Raw genomic sequence first — 20,734 nt, 5'->3', positions numbered from 1 at the left:
ATGAATGTATCAACTTGTCTACAGCTTACACATCATAGGCTATATAGACAAGCCGTTATAACTGCCAAGAGAAAAAAGAAAGACTAATAGACCCCTGACTTATTAAGCTAAGAAAGAAAGCAAAAGCAGAGAAGAGCTGAACTTGGACTGCTGCAAGCTGCAAGTTTGGTGCATTATTTGAGATGTTGAGAGGATTGAAGATATGACTGAGCTGTGCATTACTTCATCACCCCCCCGTAAGCTGGAGCATGAAGATCTTGAAGGCCCAGCTTATCATGGAACTTGTCAAACAAGGGCTTAGGCAAGGCTTTTGTGAAGCCATCTGCAGTCTGATTCTGGGAAGAAACAGCAAGAAGTTTGACAACCCTTCATTGATCTTTTGTCTAACCACATGACAATCAATCTCAATGTGTTTAGTGCGTTCATGGAAGACAAATTTCTCACCAATAGCAATGGCAGAGTTGTTATCACAATACAAAGTTACTGGAGTAGAGAATGTTGCCTTCAAATCTGCTAACAGAAATAACAACCACTGTACCTCACAAGTTGTGGATGCTAGGGCTCTGTACTCTGCCTCAGAAGATGATCTAGAGATTGTAGCTTGCTTCTTTGGTTTTCCATGAAATCAAAGAATTGCCAAGAAAAATACAATATCCTGTCACAGATTTCCTACTATCCCACACAAGTTGCCCAGTCTGAGTCTGAAAATCCTTGCAATTTCATAAGAGAATTAGAAGGGTAGAACAAGCCTTTTCCAGGTGCTCCTTTTAGGTACCTTAACACCCTATGAGCTGCTACCATATGAGTGTCTCTTGGCTTCTCCACAAATTGACTTAGCTGCTGGACTGCATAAGAGATGTCAGGTCTAGTATTGGTTAGGTACAAGAGTTTCCCAACTAACCTTCTGAAAACTTCAGGTTGTGTGATGGGAATCCATCAGTGTTGTTCAGTTTCTGTCCTGTGACAGCAGGAGTCTAGCTGGCTGGCTTCCAAAAAACCATGTTCTTTTAGGATCTCCAAAGCATATTTCCTTTGGCAATGTTAATTCCAGCATCAGTTCTTAAAGGCTTCAATGGCCTAAGAAATAATTCAAGTTGCCCAAGTCTTTGATCTTGAAATCTCTATCCAGTGACTGCTTCAAATATTCATTTGAACAGAATTATTTCCTGCCAAAAGGATATCATCAACATACACCAACAAGGCAATGAAAGATGTTCCTGTTTGTCTAGTAAACAAAGAGGGATCTGCAGAAGATTGTTGGAAGCCATACACTTGTAAAGCTTTAGTCAACTTGGCATTCCATTGCCTACTTGCCTGTTTAAGGCCATACAGGGATCTCATGAGCTTGCAAACCTGATTTGGCTTCCCATTCTTAAAACCAGGGGGTAATACCATGTAGACTTCCTCCTCTAAGTCACCATGTAAAAAAGCATTGTTGATGTCAAGTTGCTGAATGTTCCATCCCTTAATAGCAGCCATAGCCAAGAAGGTTTTGATTGTGGTCATCCTAGCCACAGGTGAGAAAGTCTCAATGTAATCAACACCTAATTGTTGAGTATAACCCTTTGCAACCAGCCTGGCCTTATACCTCTCTATAGAGCCATCTGCTCTATGCTTCACTTTATACACCCATCTACAACCAATGGGGGTTTTACCAGCTGGCAATTCTGTTAAGATCCAAGTTTTGTTCTGGTTTAAAGCATTTATCTCAGCTTCCATGGCTTGTCTCCATTCCAAATGCAACACATACTTCTTGATAAGATTGTGGTTCCTCAGAGGAAGAAATAGCAGCTGCACACATTCTATGATCAGGAGATAAGTTTTGGTAAGAGATGAACTTCTCTAGAGAATGGGGAGAAGTTCTGGCAATGGTGATGTTGGATGTGGTAGTCTGACAAATATAGTCTTGTAACTTTGAGGGAACATTTCTTGTTCTTAAAGATCTCCTAGGCTGCTGTTGATCAGCCTGATTGTCAGTGTCTCTGAAATCATTCTCAGAGCAAGAGTGTGTGTCATAAGCATGACTAGGACCAATGGAATAGTCTCTGATCTGTGAGAGTTCCACATGAATGTCTGGTGTTTGCTGATTCTCTTCCACATGAATGTCTGGTGTTTGCTGATTCTCTAGCTGGACTTCTGCAGATTGGTCATTCAACAAAGTATCCTGACCATTCCACTCTCATTATGTTTTCCAGCCTGGTCCAATGTACCAAAGTTTGCTTCAATATATGTTGGGACCAAAGGGAGAGAAGGTCCAAGGCTTTCTGGTGTAGCATTGCTAGAACCAGTCCCTGAGTATCCTTCTTTGAAGGGAAAAATATGCTCATGAAAAGTCACATTTCTGGAAATAAAAACAGCTCTGTCAGTCATATCAAACACCATATACCCTTTTATATTAGCAGGAAATCCCAAGAAAATGCATTTCTTGGCTCTTGTTTGCATCTTGTTCCTCCCTTGTGAAATAGTAGCTGCAAAGCATAGGCATCCAAAAGATCTCAAGTGATTGTAATCAACATCTTTTCTATATAACATTTGGAAGGGAGACTGGCCATCCAGAACCTCAGTGGGTAACCTGTTTATTAGATAAGATGCAATGCAAAACACAATGACCCCAAAAGCTGTCAACAAGTCCAGATTGAAACTTCAAGGCCCTAGCTATATTCAAAATATGTTGATGCTTCCTTTCCACTACCCCATTCTGCTGGGGAGTATGTACACTATGACCTTTGATGGACAATCCCTTTTTCATTATAGAAAGCTTGCATCATAAACTCACTCCCATTATCAGTTCTGACAGTCTTAATTTTGGCATCAAAGTGAGTGAGGACATAATTATAGAAGTTATGAAATGTGGATCTGACCTCTGACTTATGTTTCATTAAGTGTAGCCAAGTGTATCTGCTATAATCATCAACAATTGTTAAGAAATAATGTTCTCCATTAAGAGAAGCCACAGAAAATGGTCCCCAAATATCCATATGGATTAGATCAAAACATTTCTCAGATTTATTATTGCTAAGAGAAAAGGAGCTTTCTTATGTTTGGCAAAATAACATGTGTCACAAGCTGATCCAGAGGCAGTACATGGTGAGATTTTCACCCCTTTCAACATTTGCATCTTATTCATTGGGTAATGACCCAGCCTATTGTGCCATATCTCAGCAGAAAGACTACTACAAGTCATTACATTGGAGTCATTAGCAGACTGAACAGAATGGACCTTCTTCCTGATAGGAGGGTTGGAGAGCAGATATAATCCTCCCTTTTCTTTAGCAAAACCATCCACCCTCCCAAGATGGCCCTGAACATCACAGCAATCAACCCTTATAATAATTTCATATCCTGATTCTCTTACCAGCTTGCTAGCAGAAACAATATTAAAGGAAAAAGATGGAATAAACAACACATTTTTCAACATCATATCCATGTGAAGTTTAATATTCCCAATGTGAGTAACATCAACTGTTTCCCCATTGGGCAGCCTTACTGATACTCCATGAACAGCATAATGAGATTCAAAGTAGTCCAAAGAACTAGTGATATGATCAGTTGCACCAGAATCTAAAATCCAAACATCAAGAGAATTTAACACAGTATTGATATGAGGATTAAAGATGAACTTGCCTTCATTATGTTTCTCTGCAACCTTCCTGGAATCTGAATTGATTCCAGTGTTAGATAATGTCACAGCATTATTAGATGAATGACCCCCTTGGCTTTGGCTCTGCAACAGACTCACAAGCCTTTGAAACTGCTCAGCAGTAAGGCCTACATCTCCAACTTGGTTCACAGAAGCAGGCTGAGTCTCTTGAGCTTGTTTATCCTTAGACTTATAACCTGGAATCCACCCTGGTGGGAAACCATGCTTCTTGTAACATTTTTCAATCGTGTGCCCTAATTTCCCACAGAACACACACTTAGGAACATTCTTTCCAGAATTATTGCTGAACTTTTTTTGTGTTAAAGGAAAGTTACTGAACAGCCACAGTGGACTGGTTCATTCTGAATTCCTGGTACTGTTATGTTTCTGCACCCAGAATTAGATTGAAATCAAATCGGGATTCTTCATGATGCCAGAGTTTCTAAGCTTCCTTTTCCATCTTGAGGGCCGATGTTAAGGACGCTTCTCCATAGCAGGGATGGGATCCATAACCAAAATTCCGGACTTAATGTTCTCATCGATCTACTCCACGTTGCGTAATTAACTTCTGACAAAGGAGGAGAAACGAGCACGAGGTTAGGATTCTCCGTCACATGCAAGTACATAGGATCGTGAAGCTCATCCACGAGCTGAACAGGGCTGGAGTTCATCGGAATGCGATCGGATGACGTAGCTTGCTCGCCACCATTTTCATCACCGGTTTCAGTCTCCGCCGTGACTGCCGCGGCGTAGCTCCGGTAACGCTCTGATACCATGTTGAGAAACCTCAAGGACTAGAAGAAAAACAGTATGCATTCCATTGAAGAAGATGAAGAGAGTTTATGTGTTTACAGGCTGAAAGAAGAGATGAATGTATCAACTTGTCTACAGCTTACACATCATAGGCTATATAGACAAGCCGTTATAACTGCCAAGAGAAAAAAGAAAAGACTAATAAACCCTGACTTATTAAGCTAAGAAAGAAAGCAAAAGCAGAGAAGAGCTGAACTTGGACTGCTGCAAGCTGCAAGTTTGGTGCATTATTTGAGATGTTTGAGAGGATTGAAGATATGACTGAGCTGTGCATTACTTCATCATCTATTATATTCAAAAATTAATTTTAAATGTTTTATTATATGAAATAATATAACAATGAGCTAGCATGCATGGCTATTCTAGCTATAAACTAGATTGCAATCCCGGCGTTGCGCCTACATTCTTATTTTCAATTAATAGTATTGTTTTGTTTATTGATAATCATTTTATTGTTTTTACTTAACAATTTTTTTTATATTTTATTATCATAACGAAGTAGCTTGTAGTTGGTGGTGGTGGTGTTGAAAGTTTTTATTATTATTTTTGAGAAAACAAATTATACCCTTAAAAGGTCATTTTGCATGTAATCAACTAACAACTAATTTACCAAGTATCTTTTAACAACTAGCTAATATTATAAGCAGTCAAACCCACTAACCCAATTCGCTAACAACTATTTGCCAAACACCTCCTTTCTATCGTTTTTCAAACTTTTCAAAATAGCTCTAGGTGAGCTTGAATTTTGAAATAAGAGTTTTATAACAAACTAAACAAAGCTTGGAAACAAGTGTTGGTCCCGATACCAAAGGGCGAGAGTCTAGAGGAGGGGGGGGGGGGTGGATAGACTCTACGCGAAAATAAAACTTAACTCGAAAGTGTAGTGCACAGCGGAAAATAGTTTATCCTTTTTAAAGTTTCTTTGCACACGTTAATATTGAAAGTGTTTTCTTAGGGTTGATATAGATGCAATGCAATGCAGTTAAGTAAAGATAAATGACGAGAGCAAGAGAGAGATTTTTATAGTGGTTCGGCTATTAACGAAGCCTACTCCACTCTTCTTTCACAACTCGTGAAAGGGTTTGCACTATCACTCCTAGTACAAACTAAGCCAAGCTTGCTTCCTTGATCACTAAGCCGAATAACAACTTGCTAGGTTTTTCAACTCCTCCGAGTTTACTCTGCCTTTATCAACTTCTACAGAGTTCAGTGTTGGAAAAGGTTGATGGTATCTCCAACTTGAAATCTTGTCTTGACAATTCTTGGTCTTCGTATAAACTGTGCAAGATTTCTTGATGTTGTGAAGACTTTGAAAGCTATATGATCGATCTTTAAAAGAGTCTTCACAAACACACACTGGTTTTGAAAATAGCTTGTAGCTTGAGAGAGTTAAAAATCTTTTTGATAGCTATAGAGTGATAAAAATCAGCACATTCTTCAAGTGATGAAGAGGGGTATTTATAGGTGTGAGAAATCCATCCATTGAAGGAAGATGAGAATTCAAAACCTATTAACCAGTGTGTATTGTCCGCTGGGTAAGGAGACTTAATTGCGGTTGTACTGTATAGCCGTTGGCTTCAAAAAGTAACCAACCTTTTTGTCCTGTAGTGCAGACAAAACGTACCAATCATTAAATGCTCCTTGAAATTTGAAATCTCATTCCTAGGACACCATTTTTTCTAGGATGATTTTCCCAACTTTGAGACTTGGACATTTATGCTTCTGAAAAACAAATAAGACTTGTCCAATCGAGTCAGACTTTGACTCGTAGTCTCGAGTTCTGGTAACAAAAGATTGTCCTTATCATTCTTTATCTTCACAATTCAAATGATCTTTCTTTATCATTTGTCAATTACACAAGAGATAGAACGTTTTAGGTTTCGGTCTTAGCGGATCTCTCGACCTTCTCTTGATCTTCTCTTCTCTTCAACTTGTCTGACTGACTAAGAAAGATTCTAATTTGTGTAGATGTATAACTGAGCACGAATCAAACTCTAAGCAAAAACAACTTTCGTTCTACACAAAGGATACTAAACAACTAGAGTAAAAGAGGGGTCCAAATTCTTAGTTAGTTTGGTATCATCAAAATCTAATTACACATGTTCCTAAAAATTTCTCCCTTTTTGATGATGCAAAAACCTACACTCTCGCTATTAGGCTGAAATTATCCATGAAAGGATTTTCATTACAAAACAGCCAAATAGTTGAGTTTAGAAGAAAAGTCTAAGTAAATAAAATAACATAAGAACTCAACACAACCCACAAAAAAGATAGATTTCATTCATATTAGATTCATATTACAAAAAGACATCTATCTATTACATATTTTGAAGTTCTTCTCTCTGTCGAGCTTCTTTTCTTCGGGTTTCTTCTTCTTGAGCTATCTGAGCTTTGAGCAATTCAGATCAATTTCATCATTGATGATCTTCATGAAATCTCGTGGTAATTCGGCATACTGCTCTTATAAGTTATAACTCATATAGTTGTTGTATGCTTCGAGAATGTCTCGTCTAGGGATAATTCCATTGTTCCACCAACAAAACTAATTAAATGGCATTCATTCCTTCAACATAGCTTTTGCTTAATTTTTCAGGGATCATGAACACAACATTGTGCTTGGCAGCTAGATTAGCATCTTTACCAATGGCTTTCAAGTTCTTTATCTTCTTCTGTACTTCTTGGAAGTAAATAAGATCTTGTTTCTTCTTCTTCTTAATCTCTTCATCAACAAGACACTGCCTTTCATTCTCTTCCCTTATTTCTTTACTCATGGTTCTTTGATAATCTTGTCTAGTATGATTGTCTCTTCTCTTTAACCATGTAGGCATGCTACAACATTTGTTGATGGTTTTGAAATTCAAATGATTTAGCCTCTTCTGTCCATTCCCAACTAGCTTCATTCGAATTGTTTGCCATCAAGCATTCAAATTCCTTTGTTGTACTCCAATCTACAACATACATATTCTTCTTTCTTAATCCGGCAAGTACGACTTCATTCGTAGATTCATCTTTGACTTGACATCATTTGCCTTTGTAAAATTCTACAAGATATCCTTTGTCGCAAAATTGACTTGTACTGAACAAGTTGAACTTTAATCCTTCGACATAAGATACGTCTTCAATTCGTAGACCATTTTTCACAATTGTACCCGTTCCTTTTGTCATTCCATATCGATCGTTTCTTCCGAAAACTACTTTTGGTCCTTCGATACTTTTGAACTCAACTAGACTAGCTTTATTGCCGGTCATATGTCGAGAGCATCCGCTATCGAAATATCAAATTTCCTGCAAAAAAAAAATTAATTGTTTTTAGGTACCCAGACTTGTTTGGGTTCTTTTGTGTTAGTAATTTTTGGCATCCAAATCCACCTAGATCCCACTGATCCAAGAGTAGGTGATTTGTAACCATTAAAGACTCTATAATCATAATGCACTTGCGAATAATGCTTTGGTGCGGGTTGGGAATCAGATAGTTGCTTGATCCTATGAAAAAGAGCAAATCTGGACTTGGTCCATGGTTTGTCTTCAAGCGACCAATCTTGTTCTGAGGGATATAATCTCACTGCCCCAATTCTCAGAATTCTTCCCATAATTCCTATGAGGTTTTATTGCACTAGACTCGTTGGCTCTCCTTTGAGATACAAATTTTTGCCTTTTTAAATTTTGTTGCCTTTCCGAGATATTAATTTTTGGATTCGGCTTTGCAACATTTTTCTGGGCATTGATTCGATTTCCAACTCCTTGTCTCATTGTGCTATGCTGACTTTTCACAAATTTTACCGCTGGAACTTTATTAATTAAATTAGTAGTGGAATTAGTCAGCTTCACAGGGGTTTGAGAACATGATGGATTATAGCCCAATCCGGCCTTATCTCCAGCGGGTTTTTGCATACTTACCATCTTATCCATTATTTTGGATGAATGTATAAATGATGCGATTACTTCCCGAAGGTTATGTTCTCGAACCTCTCTAGCTTTGCACTCTTCTTGAAGTCGAATAATTTCGGCTTTCGAGTTCCTCAATTCAAGTAAAGCATTTTGCAATTTTTGTGCCATTTGTTCCTTTTCAAGGATTAGCAAATTATTGCACTCTTTGACTTGAGTATGAGTGGCCATGACTTCTTGACAATCTTTCATGAGACTTTGAAATGATCCTTGAGTCTGGAAAGAGGTGTCAACAGAACTAAAGGAACCAAAGGAACTAGAAGATACCTCTTCGTCGGTTTCACTCGCCATAAAGCATTCCTCATGTTCGGATGTCTTGCTTACTAAGCATAGTAGCGCTGTATCTTCTTGTGATGAATCACTCTCGTCACTAGATGATTCTTCGGATTCACTTGCTTCTAGTGGATCGCTTATTAGTGCATTCCGCTTGTCTTTTTTGAATTTCTTCTCTTTCGATTTGTATTCAACCTGCAGAGAGTTAGAAGTATTCTAATTTTTGTTCGCCTTGGGGTGTGGACATTCGGCCATAAAGTGTCAAGGCTTCATACAATTGTAACACACATTTGTGTTTTCTTCGGCAGATTTTCTTCTTGATATTCTATTCTCTCGAAACGAATTTCCTTGTGGCGATCCTTTGTTCTTTTGCATGAACTTCTTGAATTTCCTAACAAATAAGGAAAATTGTTCGTCAGATAAAAAATCATTATTTCCTACTGACCTTGATGTAGGATAGTTGTTCGGCCATCAGTGCGGATGTTCGTTCATCGCGTTCTTCTTCGACTCGTGTCTTCATTTCGAACTCATACGCCTTAAGATCACTAAAGAGTTTATCCGTAGATAATGTCCTTAGATCTCTGTGATCACGCATTGCAGTCACCTTCATATCCCAACTTGTAGGTAGTTCGCGTAACACTTTGAGCGATATTTCCTTCTGGGTAATGGTCTTTCCCAGATCCGTGATTTCTCCAAGGATTTTGATCAATCGAGCTTCCATGTCAGTGATGCTTTCGTTTGGTAGCATTTTGAAATCTTCGAACCTCTTCATGGCAATGGTTAGTTTGTTGTCTTTTTCTTGTTCGTCGCCTTCACCGATACTAATGAGAGTATCCCATATTTCTTTTGCTGTGGTGCACTTTCGAATCTTTGGGAATATGGTGTCATCTACGGCCTTGAACATAATATCTTTGGCAATGTTGTCCAAATAAACTTCTCCCGAAAGGGTGGCGAGAAGTCTAGAGGAGGGTGAATAGACTTCTCTAACATTTTCACTTCTTTTACAAAACACACAAGGCAAATAACACTTTGGTAATTTCAACTCTAAATAACAAGCATCAACAAGTTAAACAACTTAGAGTATGCAGCGGAATAGATAGCGGTAAAGTGTTATGCTTAATAGTGCGGTGCTCAAAGAGAGATTCTAAACATGCAACATGTTAGAAACACTTGATATGACTCAAAGATGATGTAAATAAATTTGGCTTGCATGCGAACGTGGGAACTATTAAACCCAGACAGATAAAGATATGCGATAAAACGTAACCGGGTTAGTTCGCAGTTAGAATAAGCATGCACAAAATAAATGAGCAGTAAGTAAAGAGAGAGAGAGATTTATAGTGGTTCGGAGATGGTGTAATTCTCCTACTCCACTCTTCTCCATTCACTTCAAGGAGGAAATTCACGATTCTTTGATCACCCAGATACAATAGTGAATACGTGTCCACCGACACTTCTCCAAGTGCTTCGCACAAAGCTACACTCCTCCATGGTTTTTCGCAAGCTCCTCTTGTTACTCCGTCTTCCCGAGTACTTCGCACCAAGCTGTACTCCTACACCACGAGAACTACGCACAAAGCTACGCTCTCACAGGGTTTTCACAAGCTCCCGTTGTTACTCTGCCCTTTACAACGAGTGGTACGCACAAAGCTACACTCAACTAGGATTTTTCAGTCTCTCTAGTTACTCCGCCCTCTTTCTACACTCAGTAGAGAAGTTTTCAAAGAAATAAAATATTTCTCTCACTCAGACTTGAATTCTATCATATATAGCTCAATATATCGCTTCTTGGTTGATTTGAATATTGCTTGCTTTTTTCTTGCTTGTATATCTTAAACGATCAGTCGTACTTGTCTTCAAGTCTGCTTGGACAATTTATAGCCAATGAAAGCTATTTGCCCGTTGATCAACTTTCGATCTCGATCGTCCATCTTCGTATGTAGTTGATCAAAAATAAAGTTGTCAACTTGATCTGAAATGTTAGGCAGTAGTCTTTCGTATTAGGCATTAATTTAATCGTACAATGCGCGTATATATTATAACTAGTATGTAAAGAAATATGAATTTCCCTATCTCTAACTTCTGTAATAACCTGTCCATGACAAATTATATTTTGGACCATGGTCTGCCTTATAAGGTATATTTTTAATATACTGAAGGAACATTATTTGTATACTAAAAGTTCGAGTTAATAACTAAAATGGTCTATCGACTATGCTGTAATTTTCAATTTAGTCCTCAACATCATTCTTACCTAGTTAAGTCTTCAATTGTGTAATCTTTGTCCAATTTAATCATCTGTTAACTTTTCTGTTTGTTGATGGTTAAAACTAGGGGTAAAATTTTAATTTCATAAGCTTCATGAGGAGAGACAAGCACAGCCAGGTTCTCTGCAAGACAACGCTTATGTTTTCCATTTCACACTGAAATTTGGAGCATTTGACTCTGGATTTTGGTGTTTTCTTGATTGTCTCAACAACTTTTCCCTCTCCTGTGTTCTTCCCCACCGCTGTAACCGCCATCAAACCCTCACCTTCCTCCGCCTCCTCGGCCGGCTTTTCGCCTGTAAACACGGCGGTATTAACACCGCCACCTCTTCTGATGAAAATCCCATCGGCGGGGGCTTCGTCCCCGGGCTCCAAGCAAACAACCTCGTGGGCCATTACCTTGGACGCCGAGATTTGAAGCTTTTAGCCATGTCGAATCACCTTAACCAGTCCCACGTTTCTCCGCTTCGACCATCTCTTCTTATTCATGCACTTAGCCTTTACAACCTTAAAAACCGCTCGGAAATGGAGGGAGAGAAATATGGCCAGGAAAAAGATAGCTCCGTCGAGAAATTCTTGTCGAGCCCCACTTCTCCGAACCCCAATGGCAATAGAAAGTGCGATGCAACAAAGAAGGAGAGAAAACATCGAGTTTCTCATTGCTTCCCTGACAAGTTACGTTCATGGAAGGTGAAGGCACTAGGCGGTTGATGTTCGAAGACGACAACGTTCGTCCCAAACGCTGTTCGTCGGAGGCGGATATCCGCCTCGTCTCCGGCTATGCCGGATGCAATACTGGTTTGTAAGCCATCGAAGGAGTCCACTGTTTCGCTCTTCCAGGATCTGTTCTAGCTGTTTCGATGTAAGTGCGAAGGTGGAAAGAGGAAGCTGGTCATTATCTAAATTGTTCATCTTTGAAGAAGACAGGAATTGAAGTGTACTTAAAGCATATATACTCCAAATTGAACAAAAAAGAAATTCAAATTGAATCTTCCCTGGGATTTCTGTAAATCAGTTCAATAAGGATGCATGCATGCACATGACAATTTATACTGAAAGATGATCCAGGAGTTTGGTATCGCAATTACAATAAATAATAATAAAGAAAAAAACAAAAACTATATATATGTTTTAAGTGGAGATTACGGTGATTCAGGAGAAAGAAAACAAAAAAGTTTAATTGGAGAAATAGTATTTATGATTTGGTGGTTCATTCTTTGACTGCTGAAGGGGCATGCAGGTGGAGGGTGGAAGAAAAGCGTGCGGAAGGACGGAGAAATTTATAGGAAAATACATAGACATTTACTCAATTAGCAACTTTTGCTTGGAAGCTTATGAAATTACATCTTTGCCCTTAATTTTAACCATCAACCAACAGAAAAGTTAACAGAGGTTTAAATTGGGCAAAAATTACATAATTGAGGACTTAATTGGGTAAGAATAATAGTCGAGGATTAAATTGGTAATTACAGCATAGTCGAGAGACCCTTTTGGTTATTAACTCCTAAAAGTTCATTAATACCAAATAATGAACATTTAGTACTCAAATCATTTATTTTTAAATAATGAACATTCAGTACACAAATAATGTATCTTCGATGTATTAAAAATGTACCATATTTGAGTAGTCCATCTTACAAGGTAGACCATGCTCTATGGTATAGCCTACATTTGCCATCACGATACACGTACAACACCTTACTTGCGGTATCACATGCATGAAGCCAAGTCGATCTACATAGACTTCTCCTTTCTAAACCTGAGAAAGAGATACACAGCAACATCACCCGCCACGCCAACAGGGACGGAGCCAAAGGGGGGGCAGGGGGGCAGCTGCCCCCCCTCATCCCACCCCCACCCCCACCCCATATATAATTTTTGTATGTATATGTGTATATATAGTATAAGTTTTATAAAGGTCAATGGTTCAAATCTTAATATCAACATATTTTTATAGTGTTTTTAATTCAACTTAATTATGTTTCATAGTTCTAATCCTTTAGCATCAACATAGTGTTTTAATTCAACTTAATTATGTTTCATAGTTCGAATCCTTTAGCATGAACATATTTTTATAGTGTTTTTAATTCAAATTAATTATGTTTCATATTTTGTTATGAATATTTTTATAAAGTTCCGATATATTTTATTTTTCGTCCATATCCAACAATATTTACAACTATATTTCTTAGGTAATTTATTTTTTTAAAAAAAAATTATCTCTTTTGTTTTAATGTTTCGCCTTTGGAAAAATTTTCTGAATTTGTCCCTACTTCTTCGCCCCTCCCAACCTAATTTCTAGCTCCGTCCCTATTGAGGAAACCTTCTACTAGGCGTCTAGTTGGTCAACTCCAACTTCAAAACCAACACTCTCATCCTCAGGCTCTACATTGCAAGAAATCCATCCACCAAGACATCTTAGCTTGAGCATAAAAGATTCTTTTCATTTTCCTCCCTTTGTAAGAAATGCCATCTCCATCCGCAAAAATTCAACTGGCGCAAACCCCAACCCCTGCTGCGCTACCGCTCTATCTGCAGTAGTGATATCATGGTTGAGATAGATTTGGAGTCTGTTACATAGGTTTGTTGTACAATCTACCTTGAAAACAAAACCAGAGAAGTGATTGATAAATTGATTGAATATCATATTGCATTTGCTATACTTGAGTACTTGTCTAACACATCGTCTTCTCTTACCAGCAGGCTACGAACTCATAGTCTCTTACCTCGGCAAAGACACATAGGAGCTATGCAATGCTTAGACCATTAGCAATTTGTAGAAGTGAGCAATTACTATTCCAACGTATGCAACCAACAGTAGAGCGGCGATAGGGAACGGGCAATAGCCTGCACGCTAGCAAACTCGGTTGCGCAATTTGATGAAGAAAACAATGTAACGTGCAATTCCTGTACACATCGTGTGTGTATGTGAAGGGGCGGAGCTAGGATTGAATAGTGCGGGGGGCCAACTACGGTTGAAATACTAAATCAAATACATTGATATCCAGTTAACATATTTCAAAATAATCATTACATTACAAATTTAATAAAGTTTAGAATAAATAATTTATAATTGAATCTATATTAAACTATTTTGTAATATGCTTTTCAATGCACATTGCTTTGTACAGTTGAGAAATGAAACCATTCACGCATAACGTTTTAAAAAGACTATTGATTATTTCATGAAAACTACCATCTTCACAACATAACATAATAGCAATTGTTTCCTTAAATACATATACTACACAATTTTTACATTATTATGCATGTTAAATTAAATACAACATTTATCACGTAACCACAAATCTGCATAATTAAGCAAACAAATGCACCTTCATATCCATTATTTAGAATAAAACAAAATCACTATTTAAAATAAACAATAGAATATGAAACAAAAATTAACCAAACATGTAGTTAGAAACAAAAACAAAAAAAAAAAACAAAAAAAAGCAAAAAAAAAACAAAAAAAAAACAAAAACAGAAACAAAAACAGAAACAGAAATTAACTTGAAAAATATGCATAGATTTTAATGACAAATTATCTTTTTATAGCGTATATACCGCATATATGTATGATTCTAGAGAGAGAAACTAGTAGGTAGGTTAAATGAGGTTTATTAATTTGAATGTGAGTCACAATATATATAGTGACTACATAGTTTGAAATGGGAGACAACGGGAGATGTTGAGAAGATGAGAAGTTTATAACTTAGCTTGTAGGATTAATTTAAGTGGGAAGGGGGCCAAATATTTGAAAGGAACAACAAAATTTTAGTATTCTATATAATATTTTTTAAAAAAATTTTAATATTATATTTAATATTTAAAAAAAATTGGGGGGGGGGGGGGGGGGGGGGGGGGTCAAGGCCCCCCTTGGCATACCTTTGCCTCCGCCCCTGTGTATGTGTGTTCGGGATATCATACCAGGATGTACGGGAAAGTGGCATGTGGTGGGGCACTAACTACTCCTCTAATTGTACATAGTGGTGGATCAGCATGGCCATTATACCTTGCCAACACTAGATTCTATACATGAACAATATTTTCAATCTCTATCTAAATCCTTTGTAGATGGAGATATTTGAAGGATTCAAATACCTTGCACATAGTTTATTTCATTTGTATGGATTTTGGGTTTTCGTCACCATTGTATATTTTAATCTTTCATCTAGTGAAATCAATGATGTTCGAATGATATTTGATTCACTTTAGGCATCAGTCGCCTTATATATTTATAAAAAATTATATATTATAAAAATTCAAATATTTGGTTCTCCCTAAATTTCCTTTCAACATACATAATCCAATTGAATCTAACAATAATATAAATAATCCCTCAAAAATATATCTTAACTAATAATCCTTTCTATCCATCAATAATATAAATATCCATATTGCAACACAATTTTTGAAATAGCATCTCCATCCGCAGAAATTCAACTTGTGCAAATCCTAATCCCACGTCGCATTCCCGCTCTATCTGCAGTAGTGAGTTCATTGTTGTGCCAGATTTGGAGTCTGGTTCATAGGTTCGTTATAGAATCTGCATTGAAAATGATAACAAAGAAGTGATTCATAAATTGATTAAATATCATATTACATTTACTATAAATACTTGAGTACTTGTCTTACACTTCGTTTTCATTTAACCTAAATCTTTTCTAACTTGCAGGCGATGAACACATAGCCACATACCTTTGCAAAGAGACACAAGAGTTCATCTACATGGACTGCTTAGGTCATTGGAGATCTGTAAAAGTGAGCAATTTCTATTCATGTGTATGGGACCCGCAGTAGAGCGGCGGTAGGGTGTGTGCAATAGCCCGCATACTAGCATACACGTTTGCACACTTCGATGGGTCAAGCAACGTAACGTGCAATTCGTGTGCACGTCATGTGCAATTTGCTTTAATTTGCAATATATCTAACTGTTTAGTCTGATGATGATGTAAATGAAACAGGAGCACTGATCTTCGTTCTTGTCTTGGGATGTTATTGTTTCTTAAAAAGTTGCATCTCCCTTGCTAATTTGTACCAACATATAGCCAGCTGACAAAACTGTTGCCTGGCCATGTTGTTGTGGAATTGCATTCCATTCCTGCTACAATTGTCATCATTGTTACTATATATGTCTTTGTTTTCTGTGGTATTGCATATGGTTTGTTTCTAGCTACCACAGTTGTACATAAGAGTTCGCATAGGCACTACCAAATCCTCACGAAGCGGAATCTTACCCAGGTTTAATCCTTCAACTTTAATATGAGTATAAATTTTTTCGTGAGACGTATCATAATCCATTTAAATAATATGTTATTTTATTTCAATTCTCTCTTAAATGTTACAGGTATACGTAATGGTGGATCAACATGGCCAGTATACCCCACCGACACTAGATTAGAGGCATGAACAACACCTTCGATCTCTTAATCTATTGTAGGGGGTGATTTTTTTTTTTTATTATCAAAAACAGGTTTTATTGGCGACGAATAGCCCGACGCGTGGCAAAACCTCTTACATCAAACAATAAGGGCAGTTTAGCCATAGTAGGCAGCAAATGTGAAGTATGAAATTTTTTTGAAGTGCTATAGCCGAGGCCAGCTGTTGCAAGAGCGTCTGCAACCTGATTGGCTTCCCTATAAATATGCCGAATACTGGAACCCCACAAGCTAAGAGTGGACCAAATGTAAGAAACTGCTGGCTCAATTCTCCAAGGAATCTTTGTATCCTGTGAAGAGATCAAGTTGGCGAGGGAGAGAGAGTCGACTTCCATAGCAAAAGGAGCCATGGCGGAGGCAGCACACCATTAGACAGCTAGCTGAAGAGATAGAGTTTCAGCTTCCATGGATGACGAGGCCTCAAAGCGGAAGCACAGGCCCACTATCAGTTGGCCACGAGACCCCGAATGCATGCTCCGCCCGCTGCTCCAGCATCCGAAAAAATAGCATCCGTGTTTAATTTCAATCTTCATTCGGGTGGGTGAAACCATTTTACCCAAATTGTCGTATGCTGCAGCGGGGCAGCAAAGCCCGTAACGAGACCAGTCGTTACAAGGAAAGCATCATTGTGGCCGCAACTTTTGATCGGGTGAGACAGTGAGATTAAAAAGGCCTCCCTCTTGATCATGTGAATGGAGCTGGTTGGTGAAAAAGCAGAATCCTCATGAAGACAGTCATTGTAGGCTTTCCATAGGAACCATAAGATAAGGTAGGGAAGCAGCTGCGCATAAAACTTCGTACCAGATCCGGCGGGAGCCAATAACCACCATGTATGACATTGCGAACGTATCGAGTTGCCAACGGCCCTTGGCAAGGCAAAAATATCACCGATATTTCCAGATTTCTTGTATGCTAGCACAACTGAGGAGGCAGTGATCTAGACTGGCAGAGTCCCTTCGGCAGAATGGGCATACCGAGGGTAGAGAGAATCCAAAACGTTGAAGAATATCCGGAAATGGCAGCAAACAGCGTAGCAATCTCCACATGAAAATAGACACTTTTGAAGGCAGCCCCCCGCCCCAAATACAGGAGGCGGAAAGACAGCGTCCACCTGTCGGTCGAAGAGCGTTGTACGCTGATGAAAAGGTAAAATTGCCATAAGTCGAAAGAGACCATACCGGGGATCCTGAGGAGCCGCTCACAGTGTGCTCGGTGACGAACTCCTTTGAATACTGCATGCGACGCCACGTGAGAGAGGGGGGTTGCACGCTCACGGCCTTCCGGATAACTTGTGAGTATAAACTCACTCCAGAACGTGCCTCCCTGCAGATAAGGGAAGTAGAGCTTAGCCGAGAAAGCATACTGAATAGGGTAAGCAATCTGATGCCCAAACCACCTTCCTCCACGGGAAGGCCAAGCTTGGACCAGGCCGCCCAATGCCTCTTCGGACGTCCTTCCACTGAACCCCAAAAAAATCTGGCAAATTTAGCTTCAATAGCTTTCTCCGTTTGGCGAGGAAGCATCACCGAGGCTGCTGTGTACAGAGGGATCATAGTCAGAACATGCTTGATAAGAGTAAGACGGCCACCCGGGGAAAGCAGTTTTCGATGCCATGATATTAGCTTGCAATCAATCTTCTCTAATAGATGTTGATAAAACATTGGGCGATTCTGGCCTTTGAATAAATTTACTCCCAAATAACGGAAGGGCAGCGAAGACCGCTGCATACCGAAGATGCGGGCTATGGCATTTGCATGGTGACTCAGGCACGATCTCGTTGTGACAAAAAAAACTCTTATATGGAAATTAATTTTCTGACCAGAGTCGGCCTGATACTTCTTAAGAACCTCTGCAAGCGCCTTTAAGGAGCCCGAAGCCCCATTTGCAAAGATGACAATGTCGTTAGCAAAGGCCAAATGAGTAACCACGGGGCAGCCGAGGGCCGTAGAATTTGGTTGGATCATTTTGTCATGGGAATAACATGCCTAGGAATGAGCTATTACCTTCGCAATGGGCAATAGCCATTCCTAGGGGGCCTTGATATTAGTTATTCCCATGCCATTGGAATAGCTTTTATATCACAAATACCAAAAATACCCTTTGCACATTATATAATATTTATATTTATTTAATAAATATAATGTATTATATAAATGTATATATTTAATTAATTATAATTTTTATCCATCAATCTATCAATATATTATATATATATATATATATATATATATATATATATATATATATATATATATATATATTTGTGTATATATACATTTACTATATATATATATATATACACAACATTTATTATTATCATTATTATATATTATTATATATTATTATTATTATATAACATTATTATTATTATTATTATTATTATTATTATTATTATTATTATTATTATTATTATTATTTTGTATAAGGGTATTTATGTCTTTAAAACCTATTCCATTTCTATTCCTTTAACCAACCAATAAACACTGGAATACAATTACTAAAGTCTACTGCTTCAGCCATCCAAACAACAGAATACAATTCGTATTCTATTCCTTACCTATTCCATTCCTGGTGGAATAGCATTCTTATTCCCTCCAAATTCATTCCGTGAACCAAACGTGCTGCAAAAGTCTTAATCGAATACCACACGACATTTAAAGACTCTTTAAAAATCTTGATTGAATACCGCCTGACTTTTAAAGACTCTCTAAAAGTTTGAATTGAATACCCCCGAACTTTTAAAGTTCATAAAAGTTTTTAAAAATCTATGAAAGTCATGATTGAATACAACCTCCTTAGTTTTATTAAGATATCTATCGGTACCACAATGGTTTGAGAGTCTTGATGATGTAGTATCAACTAATTCGAATTTGCAAACGATTATTTTTTCTAGCATTGATGAATCAAAACCTGTAGCACCTACTCTTCATTTGCCATCCAAAATTTGGGATTTGCAACATTTAAGGCATCTCGAACTTAGGGATATGTACACAGTAGATCCTCCAGACATGGTTAAAGAGAATTAATTTGCAAACATTGGTTTGTGCGATGCCAATTCATTCGAGGAAAGAAGTGTATTATTCCTGGTTTCCAAGCATAAGAAAATTGAAAATTCTGTATAAAGATTGCACCAGTGGATGTTGTGGAAATCCTATCATCATTCTTGAGAATTTTGAGGATTTATTGTGGCTGGAGACTCTAACAGTAATGGTTCCAATTGGTAGTATAACCCTTTTAGAGCGGCTTGTTGGAAATTTATATAGTAATGGAGATTAATGTTGGAAATTTATATAGTAATGGAGATTAATGATTAAGATGGACTACCATGAAAGCTTAAATAATATTTGGAGTTGTGGAGTTATAAATATTATTTTAGTTTGGTAGAAAGTTAATTGGAGAATGAGTTTGTTGGAAGGCTTTGTCTATTCCCAACATTGGGGGATTATTCCCCAACATTGGGGGATATTCCCAACATTGGGGGATATTCCCAACATTGGGGATTATTCCCAATATAGGGGAATTGTTTATTTCATTTGAAAAATGATTGCACAGCACATGAGCTTCCAATTTTTCCAAACTTATATGCAAAAGTGTGCTAGAAAATTATAATATATTATTATTATAATTTGCACAGTTATTTGCATGCGGTTCACAACCTTACAAATGTTCATAATTACATATATATTTATGTTGAACATGATTTATGTAATTAATATTCTCTTATGATAAATATATCATTTAAGATATATTTTATAGGAAGATAAGTTTTTAAAATTGCAGAAAACTTTCATGTAACTTCTCCAAACAGTCATATTTTCATTTATAAATACTTTGGAGAAACATCTGAAGATAAACATGTTATAAACTTGCATTAATCTTGATATTTCACAGTTCTACAATTCTACAGGAAATTCTTAAACAAAGCAACTTAAGAATTTCATTCATATTCTTGTATCCCATAAGATTAAATCTTGAACCTTGTTGCTTTTATAGAGGGAGATTTAAAGCTTATAGGAAAGTGATTATAGGCCTGAAGATATCAAATGATCCAGTTTCTGTTCCCTGTTGTATCTTATATTTTTGTTGTATCTCAAATGTATTACATAATACAAACACTTTTTTCCAACAATCTATAAGCTTTAAATTTATAAACCCGTGATCATTGGTTTTGCCTTGAAAGTTTTGAAGGCAAGATGTCAGGCATGGAAGAATAAGTTCTCATCACGGTAATATTTTCGGAATGAGATTTCGAATTTGTTGATGAGAGGATGACAGAAATCACTTTTGGGTTTGTCATTATTTATTGTACAAGAAGATTTCCGTGCGGTTTTGCATGGTGTTCATGGCATGCTTAT

General features: G+C 37.6%; 1 protein-coding gene across 1 annotated transcript; it reads right to left on the bottom strand.

Annotated features, from left to right (window-relative positions):
* Window positions 1-218: 218 nt before the first annotated feature.
* Window positions 219-4,416, bottom strand: LOC109185128. Its single transcript, XM_019335102.1, has 9 exons — window positions 4,214-4,416; window positions 3,101-3,944; window positions 2,725-2,798; window positions 2,211-2,572; window positions 1,925-2,136; window positions 1,156-1,791; window positions 650-710; window positions 389-510; window positions 219-335 (listed from the first exon to the last, which is right to left on the bottom strand). Exons 1-9 carry the CDS (start codon window positions 4,414-4,416, stop codon window positions 219-221), a joined length of 2,631 nt encoding a protein of 876 aa, XP_019190647.1.
* Between the last annotated feature and the right edge of the window lie 16,318 nt (window positions 4,417-20,734).

The sequence above is a fragment of the Ipomoea nil genome, unplaced genomic scaffold (genome assembly GCF_001879475.1).
Source record: "Ipomoea nil cultivar Tokyo-kokei standard unplaced genomic scaffold, Asagao_1.1 scaffold1315, whole genome shotgun sequence".
NCBI lineage: Eukaryota > Viridiplantae > Streptophyta > Magnoliopsida > Solanales > Convolvulaceae > Ipomoea > Ipomoea nil.
Note: the sequence above shows the minus strand (reverse complement) of the source record. Positions and strands in the feature narration are given on the sequence as shown.